Here is a 16,840-nt window from a genome sequence, read left to right on the forward strand (position 1 = left end):
GAGCATGGCAGGGGTGTGTCCTCCACTTATATACATTGTGCTAAAAGGTGTCTAATCTCAGAAAGATGGGGGATTGCTTGCAATGTATCTCTATGAAGAGTGGAAGACAATAAACACCAGCTCCAATGGTTTACCTGGTTAGACATGGCTATCAGAGCATACCACAAACATGAGATGGTCCTCAATCTAGCCATTTTCAGCCAAGATGGGGACACTCATCTCAGGTCTATAGGTACACTAAGCTATTTCATAAAACTGCCAGAAAATTACACAAGTATTTAGGTTAAAAAAAAATGGGAAGGCACCTGCTTACCTGTGCAGAATAATAGAAAGCGTTCTTCCAATTATAGATAACTTGTAAGAAGAGAAACACACTATTACCAAAAGTATTGGGACGCCTGCCTTCACACGCACATGAACTTTAATGGCATCCCAGTCTTAGTCCGTAGGGTTCAATATTGAGTTGACCCACCATTTGCAGATATAAAAGCTTCAACTCTTCTAGGGAGGCTGTCCACAAGGTTTAGGAGTGTGTCTATGGAAATGTTTGACCATTCTTTCAGAAGCACAGTTGTGAAGTTAGGCACCATTGTTGACCTGGCTCACATTCTCTACTCAAATTCCTTCAAAATGTGTTCTATTGGGTTGAGGTGTAGACCAGTCAAGTTCCTCCAACCCAAACTTGCTCATCCATGTCTATATGGACCTTGCTTTGTGCACTGGTCCAAATCAGTTGGTGGAGGGGGGATTATGGTGTGGGGTTGTCTTTTAAGGGTTGGGCTTGGCCCCTTAGTTACAGTGAAGGGAACTCTTAAGGTATCCACATACCAAGACATTTTGGACAATTTCATGCTCCAAAATTTGTGGGAACAGTTTGGGGATGGTCCCTTCCTGTTCCAACATGACTGCACACCAGTGCACAAAGCAAGGTTCTTAAAGACATGCATGAGTGAGTTTGGGGCGTAGGAACTTGAATGGCCTGCACAGTCCTGACCTCAACCCGATAGAACACCTTTGGGATGAATTAGAGTGGAGACTGCAAGCCAGACCTTTTCATCCAACATCAGTGCCTGACCTCACAAATGTGGTCTGGAAGAATGGTCAAACATTCCCATAGACACACTCCTAAACCTTGTGGACAGCCTTCCCAGAAGAGTTGAAGCTGTCGTAGCTGCAAATGTTGGATCAACTATTGAATGCTACGGACTAAGACTGGGATGCCATTAAAATTCATGTGTGTGTAAAGGCAGCTGTCCCAACACTTTTGGTAATATAGTGTATGTAGGGTGGCCTCTCATCATAACAGGTTTTGATATTTTGAAGCCCAAGTATATAAGGACATTTGATTTTCATTTAGTATGTTTTTGCTATGGGTTATTCAAATTAGACACAGACAGGAAATTGTATGTCTAAAGCTCCCATATTTTTTGTGATTAACCACTTCAGCCCCAGAAGGATTTGCCCCCTTAATGACCAGGCCATATTTTGCGATATGGCACTGCGTCGCTTTAACTAACAATTGTGCGATACCCAAACAAAATTAACGTTCCTTTTTTCCCCACAAATAGAGCTTTCTTTTGGTGGTGTTTGATCACCTCTGCGGTTTTTATATTTTGCGCTATAAACAAAGAGCGACAATTTTTAAAAAATAAACTTTTTTTTTTTTTACTTTTTGTTATAATACATATGCAAAAAAAATATAAAAAAAAAAAACGTATTCATTAGTTTAGGCCGATATATATTCTCCTACATATTTTTGGTAAATAAAAAATGCAATAGGCGTATATTGATTGGTTTGCGCAAAAGTTATCGCGTCTACAAACTATGGAATAGATTTAGGGACTTTTATATATTTTAAAAAATTGTTTTTACTAGTAATGTCGGCGATATGCGATTTTTAGCGGGACTGCAACATTGTGGTGGACAAATCTGACCCTAAATTACACTTTTTGAGGACCAGTGCTATAAAAATGCACCGATCAATGTAAAAATGACACTGTCAGGGAAGGGGTTGACACTAGGGGGTGATCAAGGGGGTAACTGTGTTCCCTGGGTGTGTTCTTAATGTAGGGGGGGCGGGCTGCTTGGGACATGACAGAGATCACTGTTCCCAATCACTGGGAATAGTAGATCTGTCATGTCATCTGGCAGAACGAGGAATCGCCTTGTTTACATAGGCATTTCCTTTCCCTTTTTTTCCTATCCTCACCGCGAAGGCGGGTCTCCGGCAGAAATGGAGTCTGTGGGAGCCACGAGCACGCTCCCACCTGTGCGAGCCGCCGTATAGGTATGGCGATTTGCGCAGGAGAGCCGACCTGCCGCAGTATATCTGCATGAGCTGGTTGGCTAGTGGTTAAAATCCAAAAAGTCTCAATTTTTTTTTTAACCAGATGAAAAAATTCATATCTTATTGAACAATTCATAACTATCAGCTGGCACTGGCAGATGGATCTGAACCCGTTTTCTGATGTGATCATGCAGGGTGGGTCGCCATCAGGGGGGTACAGCCATCACAAGTGTAAGGGGCCCGAGGAGCCTGAGGGGCCCGTCCGGGCCAGAAGAAGGCAGGACGGGTGGGGGGAGGGGAGCCATGCTGTGCACGATCTCCCAGTTTCTGCTGTTCTTGTGTCACTGACACTGAGCTCCGACATCGAGCTCTTTACTGCCACCTCTGGCTACTATGTGTATGTTCACTGTTCATGTGATCTGTACTGTGCTTCTCAGCAACATGTCAGCTTTATGAAAACGACTTGGGACTAGGTAGGAAGACCTTATTTACAAGTAGGGGCTGTGAAGCAAAGGGAGGGGGGCTGCTGATGTACAGAGAGGGGCCAGAGCCTTTTGTGTGTACAGATATATAGATAGATACGTATCCTGGTGGTGGTGCGGGGTCATTGGTGGCTGTGCACATCCCTGGTGGTTGTGCAGGGTCCCAGATCCCGGGTCCCTGGTGGCTGTGTAAGGTCCCGGGTGGTTGTGCGGGGTCCCGGGTGGCTGTGCGGTGTCCCGGGTGGCTGTGCGGGGTCCCTGGTGGCTGTGCGGTGTCCCGGGTCCCTGGCGGGTGTGTGAGGTCCCTTGTTGGGCCTAGGCCAAAACACCGCACGCCGTGTATGTGAGGGGCTGATATATAATATATACAGGTGTGTGTGTGTGTGGGGGGGGGGGGGGGGGGTGACATTTATACAGGATTGAGGGGGGGCTGAGTGCGTACAGGTGAGGTGGCCAGTGTGCGGATTCGGTAGGATGGCCCGTGGTCAGGCTGGGGGGGCCCAAGCCTAAAGCTGTGTAAGGGGCCCAAAAATTTCTGATGGCTGCCCTGATGCAGGGCCACAGAATAAAAAGAAAAGCCTGATGATATTTGAGTACCTAAGTAATTTAGAGTGGTAAGGGCTGATAAATACAAGTGGCATTTTTTGAGCCCCCCCTCAATGCCCGTTGACTTATGTCATTATTTATGATATAATCATACACAATCCCTTACAAGTGTGCCACTTTGCGTTGTTAAGTTCAGATAGAACTTTTTCCAGTTATAAGATGCTTCAGTGCTAATAATGCAAGTCAATGGAGAGCTAAATGAACAGCAGATGGCTGGTAGGCATCACAGCATTAACTGTATTATATAGCAGCCCTTGGAGGACTATTATACCAAAATAAACATGGAGAGCATCGCTCTAGAGTCAGAAAATCTTTACAAAAATTATAATAGACTTTGAAAAGCTTTAGTAATTTTTTTATTGAACATAATTATGAGTAGTTAAGTAGCCATGCCTTTATTTCTAATGCCCTGTACACACGGTCATACTTTCCGACGACAAAATCCGTCTGATTTTTTTTCTGACGGATTTTGGCCTAAACTTGTCTTGCATACACATGGTCACACAAAGTTGTCGGAAAATCTGATCGTTCTGAACGCAGTGACATAAAACACGTACGAAGGGACTATAAACAGGCCAGTAGCCAATAGCTTTCGTCTCATAATTTATTCTGAGCATGCGTGGCACTTTGTCCGTTGGAATAGTCTACACACGATTGGAATTTAAACGATCGGATTTTGTTGGAAAATTTTAGTGTGTCGGAAACGCAGACGGAAAAAGTCAGATGCAGCTCACATACAATCGGATTTTCCGACAACACGATCCGATCGCACATTTTCCGTCGGAAAGTCCGATCACGTGTACAGGGCATTATGCCCGTGCTTTGCAGAGAATATATTCAATTACATATTTTGTGTGTAAACATCTTCACATTTGGGTGACATTTTGTAAACCTACCTCTGCTGCTGCGGATGGCCAGTCAGCCATGGAGATAGTCATTTTGTAATTACTGTCACTGTAAATGAAACAAGTGAATATTTAGAATAATGTGCACCTTTCTTGGTGCAGCTCCCTAATATGTTTTATAAGCTGGTGGTGTGAGCTGTTATAAATTGTACTGGTTTTCTCTTTTTGATATAATATGCAAAGCTTAAAGTAGAACTAAACGGAAAACTTTTTTTTTTCCCCATTTTTGACAGAATAAGGGAGAGTTATAATCATTGCAATATAGAAAATAGCCCCACCAGGATAAAGCACCTCAAAGGCTACTGATAGCGGTTTAAAAATATGATTTATTGGACATCAAAAAATATTGACATTGACCATATGAGATAGCAACCCCAGTTAGGGGGAACCCCAGCCCACCTGCACCCACCTCACAATATTCAGCCTGGCCAGGCACATACTGGGCATTTTTGCCCCCCCCAAGAGGATTGGGACTGGGAGGGGGTGTTGGTAACAAGGCATACTTTGTCCATTTGAGTCCGTTTTATGAAGCAGTGAACAGTGGTGATCCTGAGGATCGCCACTGATCACAGTCCATAAACGGTTTATGAACCAGAGATAATCGGAGGAGAATGTGTTTCAGCATCTCTTCCCGCCGATGATCTCCACACACTGAGAATCCTCATTGGCTGACACAGAAAGGCCAGTTTATGAAGCTGCAATCTCGGAGCCTCACTGAAGTAGAAGCGATCTACAAAGTTTCATAAGCTGGCACACAGAGGAGAATGATCTCCTCTGTGAATGCCGGAGAATGAAGTGGACACATTGCACTATGCAAAGTACCACGTCAATGCAATCACGAGATTGCAGATGAGACGCTTCATTTTCAGGCTTTTGACCTGCTTTTGCAGTGCATTCCAAAGCGCTGAACAGCTTCCGCCTGTAGTATTACTATGGGCGGGAGCTTTGTTGTTCAACTTAAGAGGTTACTTCCGGTTTCCCTGTTCCAGAGGGAAACTGGGAGTGACGTTGGCAGCTCTGTGGAGCTCCTGTAAAGTAGGTAAGTGAGGCTGCACCTGATGGGCCACAGCGAGGCTGCACCCGATGGGCCACAGCGAGTCTGCACATGATGGGCCACAGCGAGGCTGCACATGATGGGGCCTTAGGTTCCTACATAGGTAGGCCTTTGGATGAATTGGCTCTAATCTGGACACCACCCACAATATAATACAATGTTCCCTTTTCTCATGTACTTGCATTGCTCTCTTCAAAACAGTCAGTTTACTGATGCTTGGATGCTAGAGGTCTGAAATTTCAGTATTTCCTTCAATGGTTCAATCTCCAAAAGATTCTATCTTTAACACCTTAGGCCCCTTTCACATTTGTGCGACTTGGGGCTGCAAAGTCGCATGACAAGTTGTTCCCCATGATTTCCTATGGTAACCATTCATATCTGTGTAACTTCAAGTCGTGACGACTTCAAAGTAGTCCCTGAACTACTTTGGTCTGACTTTCATGCGAGTTGAGGTCCATATACCTCAAGTTTACACAGGCATTCCCTGAAATCGTGTCAAAATCATGGCTGGTTAAGGTGGTAATTAAACTCACTTGGTGCATTATCTGTGCACAATTACCTCAGAACCTGTGTAATTTAAAGGTGTTTGGGTTTAAAGGGAGGAGGTGGCAACTCTAGGTGGGGGAGGTATTATGTCCTATTGACGCCCCCACGACAGCAGCTGTCTTATCTATAATATAAAATGAAACCTCATTCACAAAAGCAACAACAAGCCACTAGAAATGGAAACTTAGATTTGGAGAGAGTTCCTCACACAAATAAGTTGCTGGTGATTCAAGCTACTGGTATTTACTCAAATTTAAGGGTGATAGGTAGTTTTGCCCTTTATTTTAGGTAGATCCCTGTTTACTGGGTGCAAACTCTGGAAAGGACAACTACTACTGGCATGGTGGTAATAGAAGAGAGGACTTGGCACACTTACTTGCAGGGTTGCTGACACATGTTGATACATTGTTCTCTGTATGATACAGTGTCCCATATGTTATAATAGCATGGCACTGTGAAGAAAAATATACAGACAATTTCACAATTTTTTCTTTTTCAATATTTAGATATAATTATCATATATATTGTGTGTGTGTGTGTGTGTATATTGTTAAAGATACGAAAATACAGAATATGACCATTTTCCTGGGGACTCCATTATAGTTACTGGTATCAAACTGCCCTAGTTTCCTAGCTATGCCATCCTTGTACCCCCTTTTTTTTTTTTCTTCTTGTTCAAGTATTTTATTTAGATATGGCATAGTGCAAATGACACAAATGAAGACAAATAAAATAGGATGAAGGGAAAATGCCCATTATAACAGTGGGGAGAGGGTAACAAATAGCATGTTCATAATAACATAAAATGATAGACCTGGTAGGTATAGTGATTATGATACAATGATGGATCAACAATGTAGTAATATGAGGGATAAGTTAGAGAACATGTTTGTGGAAAAAGGAGTACTTCCCCATTTAATCCTTTTTCTAGTATTGGCTTCAGTACCATGACTAACTGTAGATCTCATGATATATTACATAGTAAGGTTGAATAAAGACACCAGTCCATCCAGTTCAACCAAAGCGAGTGTCTACAAGTCCCTATCCATGTACATTGCACACTCACATCAATCCCTACCCTCAAGGAGCCCACAATCCAAGGTCCTCATTCATATTCTAGGGCCAATTTTGGACAGAAGCCAATTAACCTACCAACATGTCTTTGGATATTGCCATTGGTTAAAAGCATTTAATGGCACATACTTTTTTTTTTTTAGACTTCATATGCTGCATAGCAGTGGTTTACCTATACCATAGAACACTACCCTGGGTACCCTATCAGCGCTCACCCATGGACACCACCTCAGGAAAGAGCTCTGTGCTCTTTTCAGCTTATCTTCACATCACAAGTATTTTGGAGCCAACTTCTGGTAAGCTCATGATCAGGATCTAACATATCTTATTATACTCCTGACATCTAAGCACTTCATCCTTAACCAGGCCTTCAACATGGCTTCCTCTGTATTTAACAGAGGATCGCTATTATGTTATTTCTCATCTTCTAGGGCCCCTGTGTACATATCTCCCAACTTTTTGAGATGAGAATGAGGGACACCGATCAGCAAAAGTATGGGATAGGACACACCCCTTGTCACACCCCCTTAACCAATTCAGCCCCGGAAGAACCTGACCAGAGCACTTTTTTGCGATTCCGCACTGCGTAGTTTTAACTGATATTTGCGCAGTCGTGTGACGTGGCTCCCAAACAAAATTTATGTCCTTTTTTTTCCCACAAATAGAGCTTTCTTTTGCTGGTATTTGAAAACAAAAAAATATTATTTTTTTACATTTTGCTATATTAAATATCCCCCAAAAGTATATAAAAAAATCCTGTTTTTCCTCAGTTTAGGCTGATACGTATTCTTCTACATATTTTTGGTAAAATAGTTTTTTTAAAAATCTCAAAAAATATGGGATAGTTTTATGGCATTTTTTTTTTTGATCTTTTTTTTTTTTTTTACTAGTAATGGCGGCAATCAGCGTGGTGTGTTTTTTTTTTTTGTTTGTTTGTTGTGACTGCGACATTATGGCAGACACATCGGCCAATTTTGACACATTTTTGGGACCATTGGCATTAATACAGCGATCAATGCTAAAAAGTTGCATTGATTACTGTAAAAATGTCACTGGCAGTGAAGGGGTAGACCACTAGGTGGTGATGTAGGGGTTAAGTGTGTCCTAGGGAGTGATTCTAACTGTGGGGGGTGAGAGGTGCTGTGTGACGCGTCACTGATCAGTGCTCCCGATTTACAGGGAGAGCTGATCTGTGACACTGTCACTAGGCAGAACGGGGAGATGCTTGCTTGTTTACATTAGCATCTCCCCGTTCTTCCTCACTGTGAGGCGGTCACGGGTATCCCCGCAGACTACATTAATATGCCTGTACGTACCCTTCTGCCGCAGTATATCTGCGTGAGGCAGTCGGGAAGCGGTTAAAGGAGAATTGTACAAAAAAACAAGATTTGTTAAAGTGCTTTTTTTTTTTTTAGCTCTACTTTTCCTTTATATTGGCTTTTGGAATTTACAAATGCAGCAATTTAGAAATCAGATGAAAGGTTTAGCGCTGGAAAACACTTCTTGATAGATAAAAAGTGCTTTTTATATACAACTATATAGATCAGATCAAAATGAGGGACAAATGAGGAGGCATGAGGAACAGAGGGACATAGCTCCAAATCAGGGACAGTCCGTCAAAATCAGGGACAGGTGGGAGCTATGCTTGTGTAGCCCCTGTGTAGTAGCAAAGTAACAATTGCTTGCAATATTACAATGATTCGACTTGTACAAATTGCAAGCATAACCCGCTAATATGAACACAACAGTCCAATCTATTCTTCTCTTGACTAATGGCTGATATCTATTAAAACATGCTTCAACACACAAAAAGTGATGTTCATCAAAATGTTTGTCAATTCAAATGCAGGACCAACATGCTACCACTAGCCATGAAAAACTGGCAGATAAGGTTTGCAGAGATTTGCTTTTACTTACCCCAGTCAGGATAGTCTTTGTTATTACAGTATTGAGCACCATCTAGTAGTGGAAATAGGTAATAGGCACACTTGCAGTACTTAACCATAATTTCTTGGAAACAGGATCGTAAGCAAGACTAAAAATTAAAATGCAAAAGGAAATCTATTTTTAGAATTTGTAATCTTAAATATTAATATGGGTGTCAGCATTTTAACACAGAATAACTTTTATTTGCTACAATTAACAGACTGAAAGAGAAAAAAAAGACACCTGTATCTACCTATATAGCAATATTGCTCTTCTCTAATTGAGTCATCTGCCATCTGCAGGAGGTAGTTGGTGTTGTGTGCCTCCAGCACAGCACAGTATACACCGGTATCTATCCTTTAATTCTTGTTCTATAATAAAAGCATCTGCAGAAGTTAGTGGGTGTTGTGTGCCTCCAGCACAGCACAATATACACCTGTATCTACCCTTTAATTCTTGTTGTTCTATAATAAAGGCATCTGCATGATTAGTGGGTGTTGTGTGCCTCCAGCACAATATACACTACCCAATTGCTGGTTTTCCCAATCTCCCTTCAGGCCATTACCATGTCTGGAAGGCCAACAAGAAGAGGCAGACAGGCACGAGCCGATAAGAGGGCAAGCAGGCTCTGTGTCTAGAGATAACAGTGCTGGTCACGGACGCGGTGCATCGCCATCAGCACGTGGCCATGGGACACGCTTGTCCTTATTTTTGGCAGCTGGACGTGTTGAGCCGCATCATGCCGAAGACTTGGTAGAGTGGATGACCAAGCCCTCTTCATCCTCCTCATCCTCTCTCACCCAGGCTCAGGGTACTAGCAAAGCAGCTGCCAACGTATCATCTTCCCTCATCTCAATGTCATCATCAGTGACTCCTTCCCTAGACCCACCAGGTCCTCCTGAGGAGTCTCCTGAACTCTTTGAGCACAGTGTTGGGTACATGCTCCAGGAGGATGCCCAGTGTTTTGTAGGCTCTGATGATGATACTCAGCTAGAGGAAGGCAGTAGCGTGAGCGTAGAGAGAGGGGATGCTCAAGAAGGACAGCAATCTGGCAGTCATGTTCCACAAGCTGCGGCATACTGCCAGGTTTGCTCCAGCGATGAAGAGGGAGAGGATGATGAGGGCACTAACTCCACGTGGATGCCTGGTAGGAGAGAGGAGGAGGAGGATGATTGTGTCAGCATGGAGGTGGAGCCTGGCACTCAGCATCAGCAGCAGCAGTCTTGTAGGGACGAGTTACAGTCCCAAGAAACCCGTGGACTTGTACGTGGCTGGGAGGAGGTAGCTGCAGATTATGTTGTCCTTAGTGACCCAGAGGACTCCAGACCGAATGCCTCAGCTAACCTATTCTGCATGGCCTCTCTGATCCTGCAAAGCCTGCGGAAGGATCCTTGTATTCTTCGGATAAAGGAGAGGGACCATTACTGGCTGGCCACTCTCCTTGATCCACGGTACAAGAATAAGGTTGGGGACCTTATCTTTCCATCGCAGAGGGAGCAGAGGATGAGACCTCTCCGGGAGACCTTGCAGAAAGGTCTGTGCAACGCGTTCCCAGAGACTGGGAGGTTACAAACTCCTGGTCCTGGACAACGTGTTGCTGAGGCATCGGTCAGAAGGAACGGTGGAGAAGGTGGCCGTCTGACCGATGCGTTCAGACAATTTTTTAGTCTGCAGCCCCAAGGTATGATCGGCTCCAGCAACCATCGCCAGCGTCTGATTTACATGGTGCAGGAATACCTAGGGGCAAGGTTAGACTTGGACACCTTTCCCGCCAAAAATCCTCTGGCTTACTGGGTCTTAAAGGATGGATCACTGGCCAGAGCTTGCACAGTATGTAATTGAGCTACTGGCCTGTCCTGCATCCAGCGTTCTTTCGGAATGCACCTTCAGTGCTGCTGGTGGCTTTGTTACCGATCACAGGGTGCGCCTGTCCACCGACTCGGTTGATCGACTGACCTTCATAAAGATGAATCAGTCTTGGATCACCCACCGCTACCAAGCACCTGAAGCTGATGTAACCAAATCATTTTTTTTGAAATATCGCATCCCTTCAAGACTGCCTATGCTGATGCTGAATGACTGTCCTGTTATGTTGACTGTCTATCCTCTTCCTCCTCCGCTGATATCTTGGAAGAACATTTTTGGTTCTGGGTGATGCCACCAGCCCAATTTTTCAGCCCCTGTTTAACAGGGGCATGTAATTACCATTTTTGATGCAATGCTTTTCAGCAGGGCTCATTCCTGCACTCCAACTAGAGTATCTGGGAGAGGTTGCAGTGTCGTGGCACCATTAAGCAGTGCCTAAGGCCCAATTTTTCAGCCCCTGTTTAACAGGGGCATGTAATTACAATTCTTGATATAATATTTCACAGCAGGGCCCGTTCCTGTGCCCACCGAGAGTAACTGTGAGGAATTATAGTGTTGTGGCATCAGCACCACAACCACCAAAGGCCCAATTTTTCTACCACTGTTTAACAATGGCATGTAATTACAATTCTTGATATAATCGTTCACAGCAGGGTGCTCCAGCACCCACCAAGAGTCACTTTGTGGGCTTACAATGCTGTGGCAACACCAACACCTTGTTCCACCATTTCTGCAGAGCATATAGGGCAGGCCCCTACTTTCAAACATCCAACTTACAAACGTCTCCTACTTGCAAATGGAAGGAGACAACAGGAAGTGAGATGAAAAAAAACGTACGGCAAAAAAAATTATACAGGGGTGATAACCCCTCCCTATGTTTTCCAAAAAGCTTAAAAATAGATTTTTTGACTGTAGCTACACTTTAAAAATGTACCAGTTGAAAATTACAAACAGATTCTACTTAACACAACAAACCTACACAGTCCCTGTCTTGTTTGCACTGCCTGTATACTGCTGTTCTGAGTATATAGGGCCTGGGAGCCCCACGTCTTTCCTTTTTTTAATATGGGTACGGGGGTTCCCCTTAATATCCGTACAAGACCCAAAGGGGCTGGTAATGGGCAGGGGGGGGCTACCTATGCCATTTTTCTCAATGATTTTCATCCATATTGCCGGAACCAGATATTACATTAAAAACGCAAGCAGTTTTAAATGACTTTTTTTCCGTTAAATTTCACTTTGTGCAGGGACTGTTCTAAACACGGGAAACACGTGCCATTTCACAGGCATACTATAGACACCCCCCCCCCCCCCCCCCCCGGCACGATATTTCACTTTTTTTCACTTTAATCGTCTGCAGTTTTTAAAAGCATTTTAGGCATTGATCCATGTCCCCTGGGGCAGGAGCCAGGTCCCCAAACCCTTTTTAGGACAATAATTTGCATATTGGCCATTAAAATTAGCACTTTTTTATTTTGAACGTTCGAGTCCCATAGACTTCAATGGTGTTCTAAAGTTTGCACAGGGGGTGTTCGGCTCATCCCTACTGACAAGCATCCTAGTCAGAACCTCTGCAAGAATTCCAGCAGGCGACCTGTGCTACTAGTTCTAAGGAAGAGGGGTCACCCTCAAAACGTGTCAGCTCACTTTGGACTTTCACATCCCACCCAAGTTTACTGGTCAGCAGACCCTGTTTCATGAGGTCAATGTTGGACTTTGTATTCACTGTTTGATTTTAACACTAGTTTGTGAGTATATTTTTATATATTTTTAATACATTTTCCAAGGTGCAAAAGTAGTGTGCAAGGCTGGTGTGCCTTCTGTCCTTATATTCTTTTAGATGTATTTCTGGGTTTCCCTGACCAGATGAGAGTGGCAGAACAGCTGATGCAGTGGCGTGTGAAGGCTGCCCCATCTTTTCTTCTATTTACCCTACTGCCATCTTTCAAGCGCAGGAGCTGTTTTTACTTTGTGTACTGTGCTACTTTGGGCCTGACTCCCTCTGTTCCACCTTCAGGGGAGTCTGGACCTTAGCTGCAAGGTAAGCCCTCTCTCCATTGGCATACAGCACCAGGTACTGTACATGATAGGCAGCAAGAACCACACGTAAAAGGAACTGCTATCTGACACAGAGAAGTGTCAGCAGCATTGCCCAGAACTCTTGCAGTAAGCAAAGCTTTCCCTTTTGACATTCAATTCAACCTGACGATTTTCAAGTCTTTTAGATCTTGTCCAGACTAACAATTTCCTTTAGGTATCCATTACAGCACCCATGATTAAACAGTTTTATTCCTATATCAATTACCATTTTCCTGGAGCAGGCTGTTTCCAGATCTGCCTACTGTTTCATTTTTAATTCCACATGTTTCTAAGGCCAGGTTCGGTGTGAGGCAGAATCACCATTTGGGAAAGGACCAGCTAACCCAAGGTCCACTTTAACATCTACCTCTTAGGCTGGATTCACACCTATGCATTTTCAGTGCTTTTTGCATTTTGCAGATCTGCACTACAGAATGTGTTCCATAGGAAGCCATGTTAAATGGACTGTAGTTCAAATCTGCAAAAAGCACTAAAACTGCATAGGTGTGAATCCAGCCTTAAAGGCACTGCAGGTAGTTTCAAAAGCAAGTAGAAATCATTTAGATATACATTCTCCTGCCACTTTGTTAGGTACACCTGTTCAATTGCTTGGTAACACAAATTGCTAATCAGGCAATCACATGGCAGCACATCTACTGCAGATCTACTTGGATTTTCACGCACAACCATCTCTAGGGTTTACAGAGAATGACCCAAATAAGAAAAGAACAATATCCAGTGAGCGGCAGTTGTGTGGACAGAAATGCCTTGTTGATGTCAGAGGAGAATGATGATGATGATGATGATAGAAAGGCAGCAGTAACGCAAATTACCATGTGTTACAACCAAGGTATGCAGAATACCATCTCTGAATGCACAACAAATCTAACCTTGAAGCAGATGGACTACAGCAGCAGAAAAACACAGCGGGTACCACTCTTGTCAGCTAAGAATAGGAAACTGAGGCTACAATTCGCACAGGCTCACCAAAATTGTACAGTAGAAGAGTGGAAAAATGTTGCCTGTTCTGAAGAGTCTCAATTTCAGCTATGACATTCTGATGGGAGGGTCAGAATTTTTGGTGTAAACAGCATGAAAGTATAGATCCATCCTGCCTTGTATCAATGGTTCAGGCTGGTGGTCTAATGGTGTGGGGGATAATTTGTTGGCACATTTTGGGCCTCTTAGTACCAATTGAGCATTGTTTAAATGCCAAGGCTTACCTGAGTATTGTTGTTGACCATGTCTATCCCTTTATGACCACAGTGTACCTATCTTCTGAAGGCTACTTCCAGCAGGATAATGCACCATGTCACAAAGCTCAAATCATCTCTCCATTGGTTTCTTGAAGTTGACAATGAGTTCATTGTACTCCAATGGCCTCAGTCACCAGCTCTCAATCCAAAAGAAATACATTTGGGATGTGGTGGAATGGAAGATTAGCATCATGGTCTACCCTGAGCTTGAGTCTTTGGCAAGCCTGGGCGAGTGGGGCCACGAACATAGGCCTGATGAGCATTTTAACTACATATGTTTGTGAGTAGATATTTATTATGTGTGACTGTCAAAAAAATGTGCTGGATAATGCACTAGGCCAGCGCGCCCTCTGTGTTTACCTATTTCCACTGTGATTATGTTTTGTGCTGCCCTAGGCCTGACTAAACTTGTTTACCCCCTAACTTAAATATGACCCACCTCTTCCTGCCAAGGCCACGCCCCTTGTTGTTTAAGACCTGCCCTGAAATTTTCGAGTGGGACACTAGTTCTGAGGGCCTGGGGCGGATAGGATTCCCTTAATTTGCATAGATTTCCTCTCACTTCCTGTTTGGCAGGAAGTGAAGGGAAATCTCTGCAATGGGACAGGGATGGTAAAAAATAAGCTGACATAGGCTGTAACCCTCCCTTATTATATCCAAAATGAAAAAAAAGGGTGGCATATAGTTTTAACTTAAGCACAAATTTCTGATAATTTTATGGAGAGGACTAAGAAGATATAACCAAGCCAATGGTGCAGCAGAAAACATATAACACAGTGAGGAAGGTTTGTGGTCCTGGATGATTGGACAGTCAAAATTAGAAGCTTACATACCGGAAGCAGTGAGGCCGCTTTATGGGGGTGCTACACTAATTTGCCTCTGAGCCCAGTCCAACCCATAAGACTGGCACAGTGCACATAGGTAGAAAATTCAGATTTCTTGCTAAAATAGTGCCTGGCTTAATTACCCAGGAGCATATGTTTTGTTTGGCCTATATGAGAGATTTTCCAGATTTTTGTTATAGTAGTAGATTTAATGTTGTCTTTATTGATAAGTTGTGTTTTCTAGAGTTTTATTGCATGTTTGTTTCCAGATGTGTTCAAATTGATCATAAAGCTTTTTTATGTCTAGAGGCTCTGTAACCTTTTCTCAACAGAAAATAACTTTAAAGGATGTTTCAATAAAACCGCTCTTTAGAAGTCCTTTCCATAAATATAGAAATTTGCATTACTCATTAACAATTGCTTGCAATATTACAATGATTCAACTTGTACAAATTACAGGCTTAACCCGCTAATATGAACACAACAGTCCAATCTATTCTTCTCTTGACTAATGGCTGATGCCTATTAAAAAGCACCCCGGTATTTGCAGGACTATAATTTGGATAGAACGGAAGAATGATCACAGAGCTACCTGGGCACAGTCACAAATATTTCTTAACTGTTTGCCAGCCAAAAACACATATTTTACCTATTCCGTATTGAGTTATTTTGCTCCTGGATTAACGTACACTGTGTTCTTATGCAGATCCCCTGTGGCTTGACAAGAGTTTCTATGTCTTATTATTTTAATTAAGTCACTGCAAAACAAGAGCAGCTATTAAGATTTTCAGTTTCTCAATGACCTGGCTCTTCCCCACAATACACATTGGAGTACTCATCTCAGCATTGTAGAGAGACTGGCTCAGCATTTGGCAACCTATGAACACCAAATTACTGGCATTATAACCAGAGAAAATATACAGGAATGTTGCATCAGAGATGGGCAAATGTTACATTTTGAGTTACATTTTAAAATATTTTTTTTTCCAGAAAAGTACATATCCTTGATTAATAACCATATTATTTTCAAGGAAACACAAGTGAGTTGTAACCTCCTACAAAACCTCCAATAATTATAACCTTTTTTGCTATTTTTTTTGGAGGCACATTGCAAAAACACATATATACAACACGTGGAAAAAGTTAATAAAAAAAAAGTGTGTGTATATGTATGTGTGTGTGTGTGTGTGTGTGTGTGTGTGTGTATATATATATATATATATATATATATATATATATATATATATATATATATATATATATATATATATATATATATATACATACACAGTTGTGCTCAAAGTTTACATACCCTGGAAGAATTTATGATTTCTTGGCCATTTTTAAGAGAATATGAATAACACAAAAACATTTCTTTCACTCATGGTTAGTGTTTGGCTGAAGCCATTTATTATCAATCAACTGTGTTTACTCCTTTTTAAATCATAATGGCAACAGAAACTACCCAAATGACCCTGCTCAAAAGTTTACATACCCTGGTGATTTTGGCCTGATAACATGCACACAAGTTGACAAAGGGGTTTGAACGGCTATTAAAGGTAAACGTCCTCGTCTGTGATCTGTTTGCTTGTAATTATTATGCTTGTAATTATTGGGTGTGTATAAAAGTTCAATGCGTTTCTGGACTCCTGACAGACCCTTGCATGTTTCATCCAGTGCTGGACTGACGTTTCTGGATTCTGAATCATAGGGAAAGCAAACTAATTGTCAAAGGATCTGCGGGAAAAGGTAGTTGAATTGTTGAATTGTATAAAACAGGAAAGGAATATAAAAAGATATCCAAGGAATTGAGAATGCCAATCAGCAGTGTTTAAAGTCTAACCAAGAAGCGGAAAATTAGGGGTTCTGTTCTAACCAAACCACGGTCAGGTAGACCGACTAAAATTTCAGCGACAACTGCCAGGAAAATTGTTC

General features: G+C 42.5%; 1 protein-coding gene across 5 annotated transcripts in view; it reads right to left on the reverse strand.

Annotated features, from left to right (window-relative positions):
- The window catches only part of SCNN1B (sodium channel epithelial 1 subunit beta), a 152,824-nt gene that overhangs the window by 13,416 nt on the left and 122,568 nt on the right, over window positions 1–16,840 (reverse strand). For all 5 annotated transcript variants that reach the window (XM_077449166.1, XM_077449167.1, XM_077449169.1 and 2 more), the window contains exons 9-11: window positions 8,872–8,989; window positions 6,257–6,332; window positions 4,272–4,329 (exon numbers count right to left, since the gene is read on the reverse strand). In XM_077449166.1, coding sequence (XP_077305292.1) covers window positions 4,272–4,329; window positions 6,257–6,332; window positions 8,872–8,989 — 252 coding nt within the window. The remainder of the gene's footprint in view (window positions 1–4,271; window positions 4,330–6,256; window positions 6,333–8,871; window positions 8,990–16,840) is intronic.

The sequence above is a fragment of the Lithobates pipiens genome, unplaced genomic scaffold, assembly GCF_037356315.1.
Source record: "Lithobates pipiens isolate NorthernLeopardFrog02 unplaced genomic scaffold, aLitPip1_a1.2 Scaffold_22, whole genome shotgun sequence".
Taxonomy (NCBI): Eukaryota; Metazoa; Chordata; class Amphibia; order Anura; family Ranidae; genus Lithobates; species Lithobates pipiens.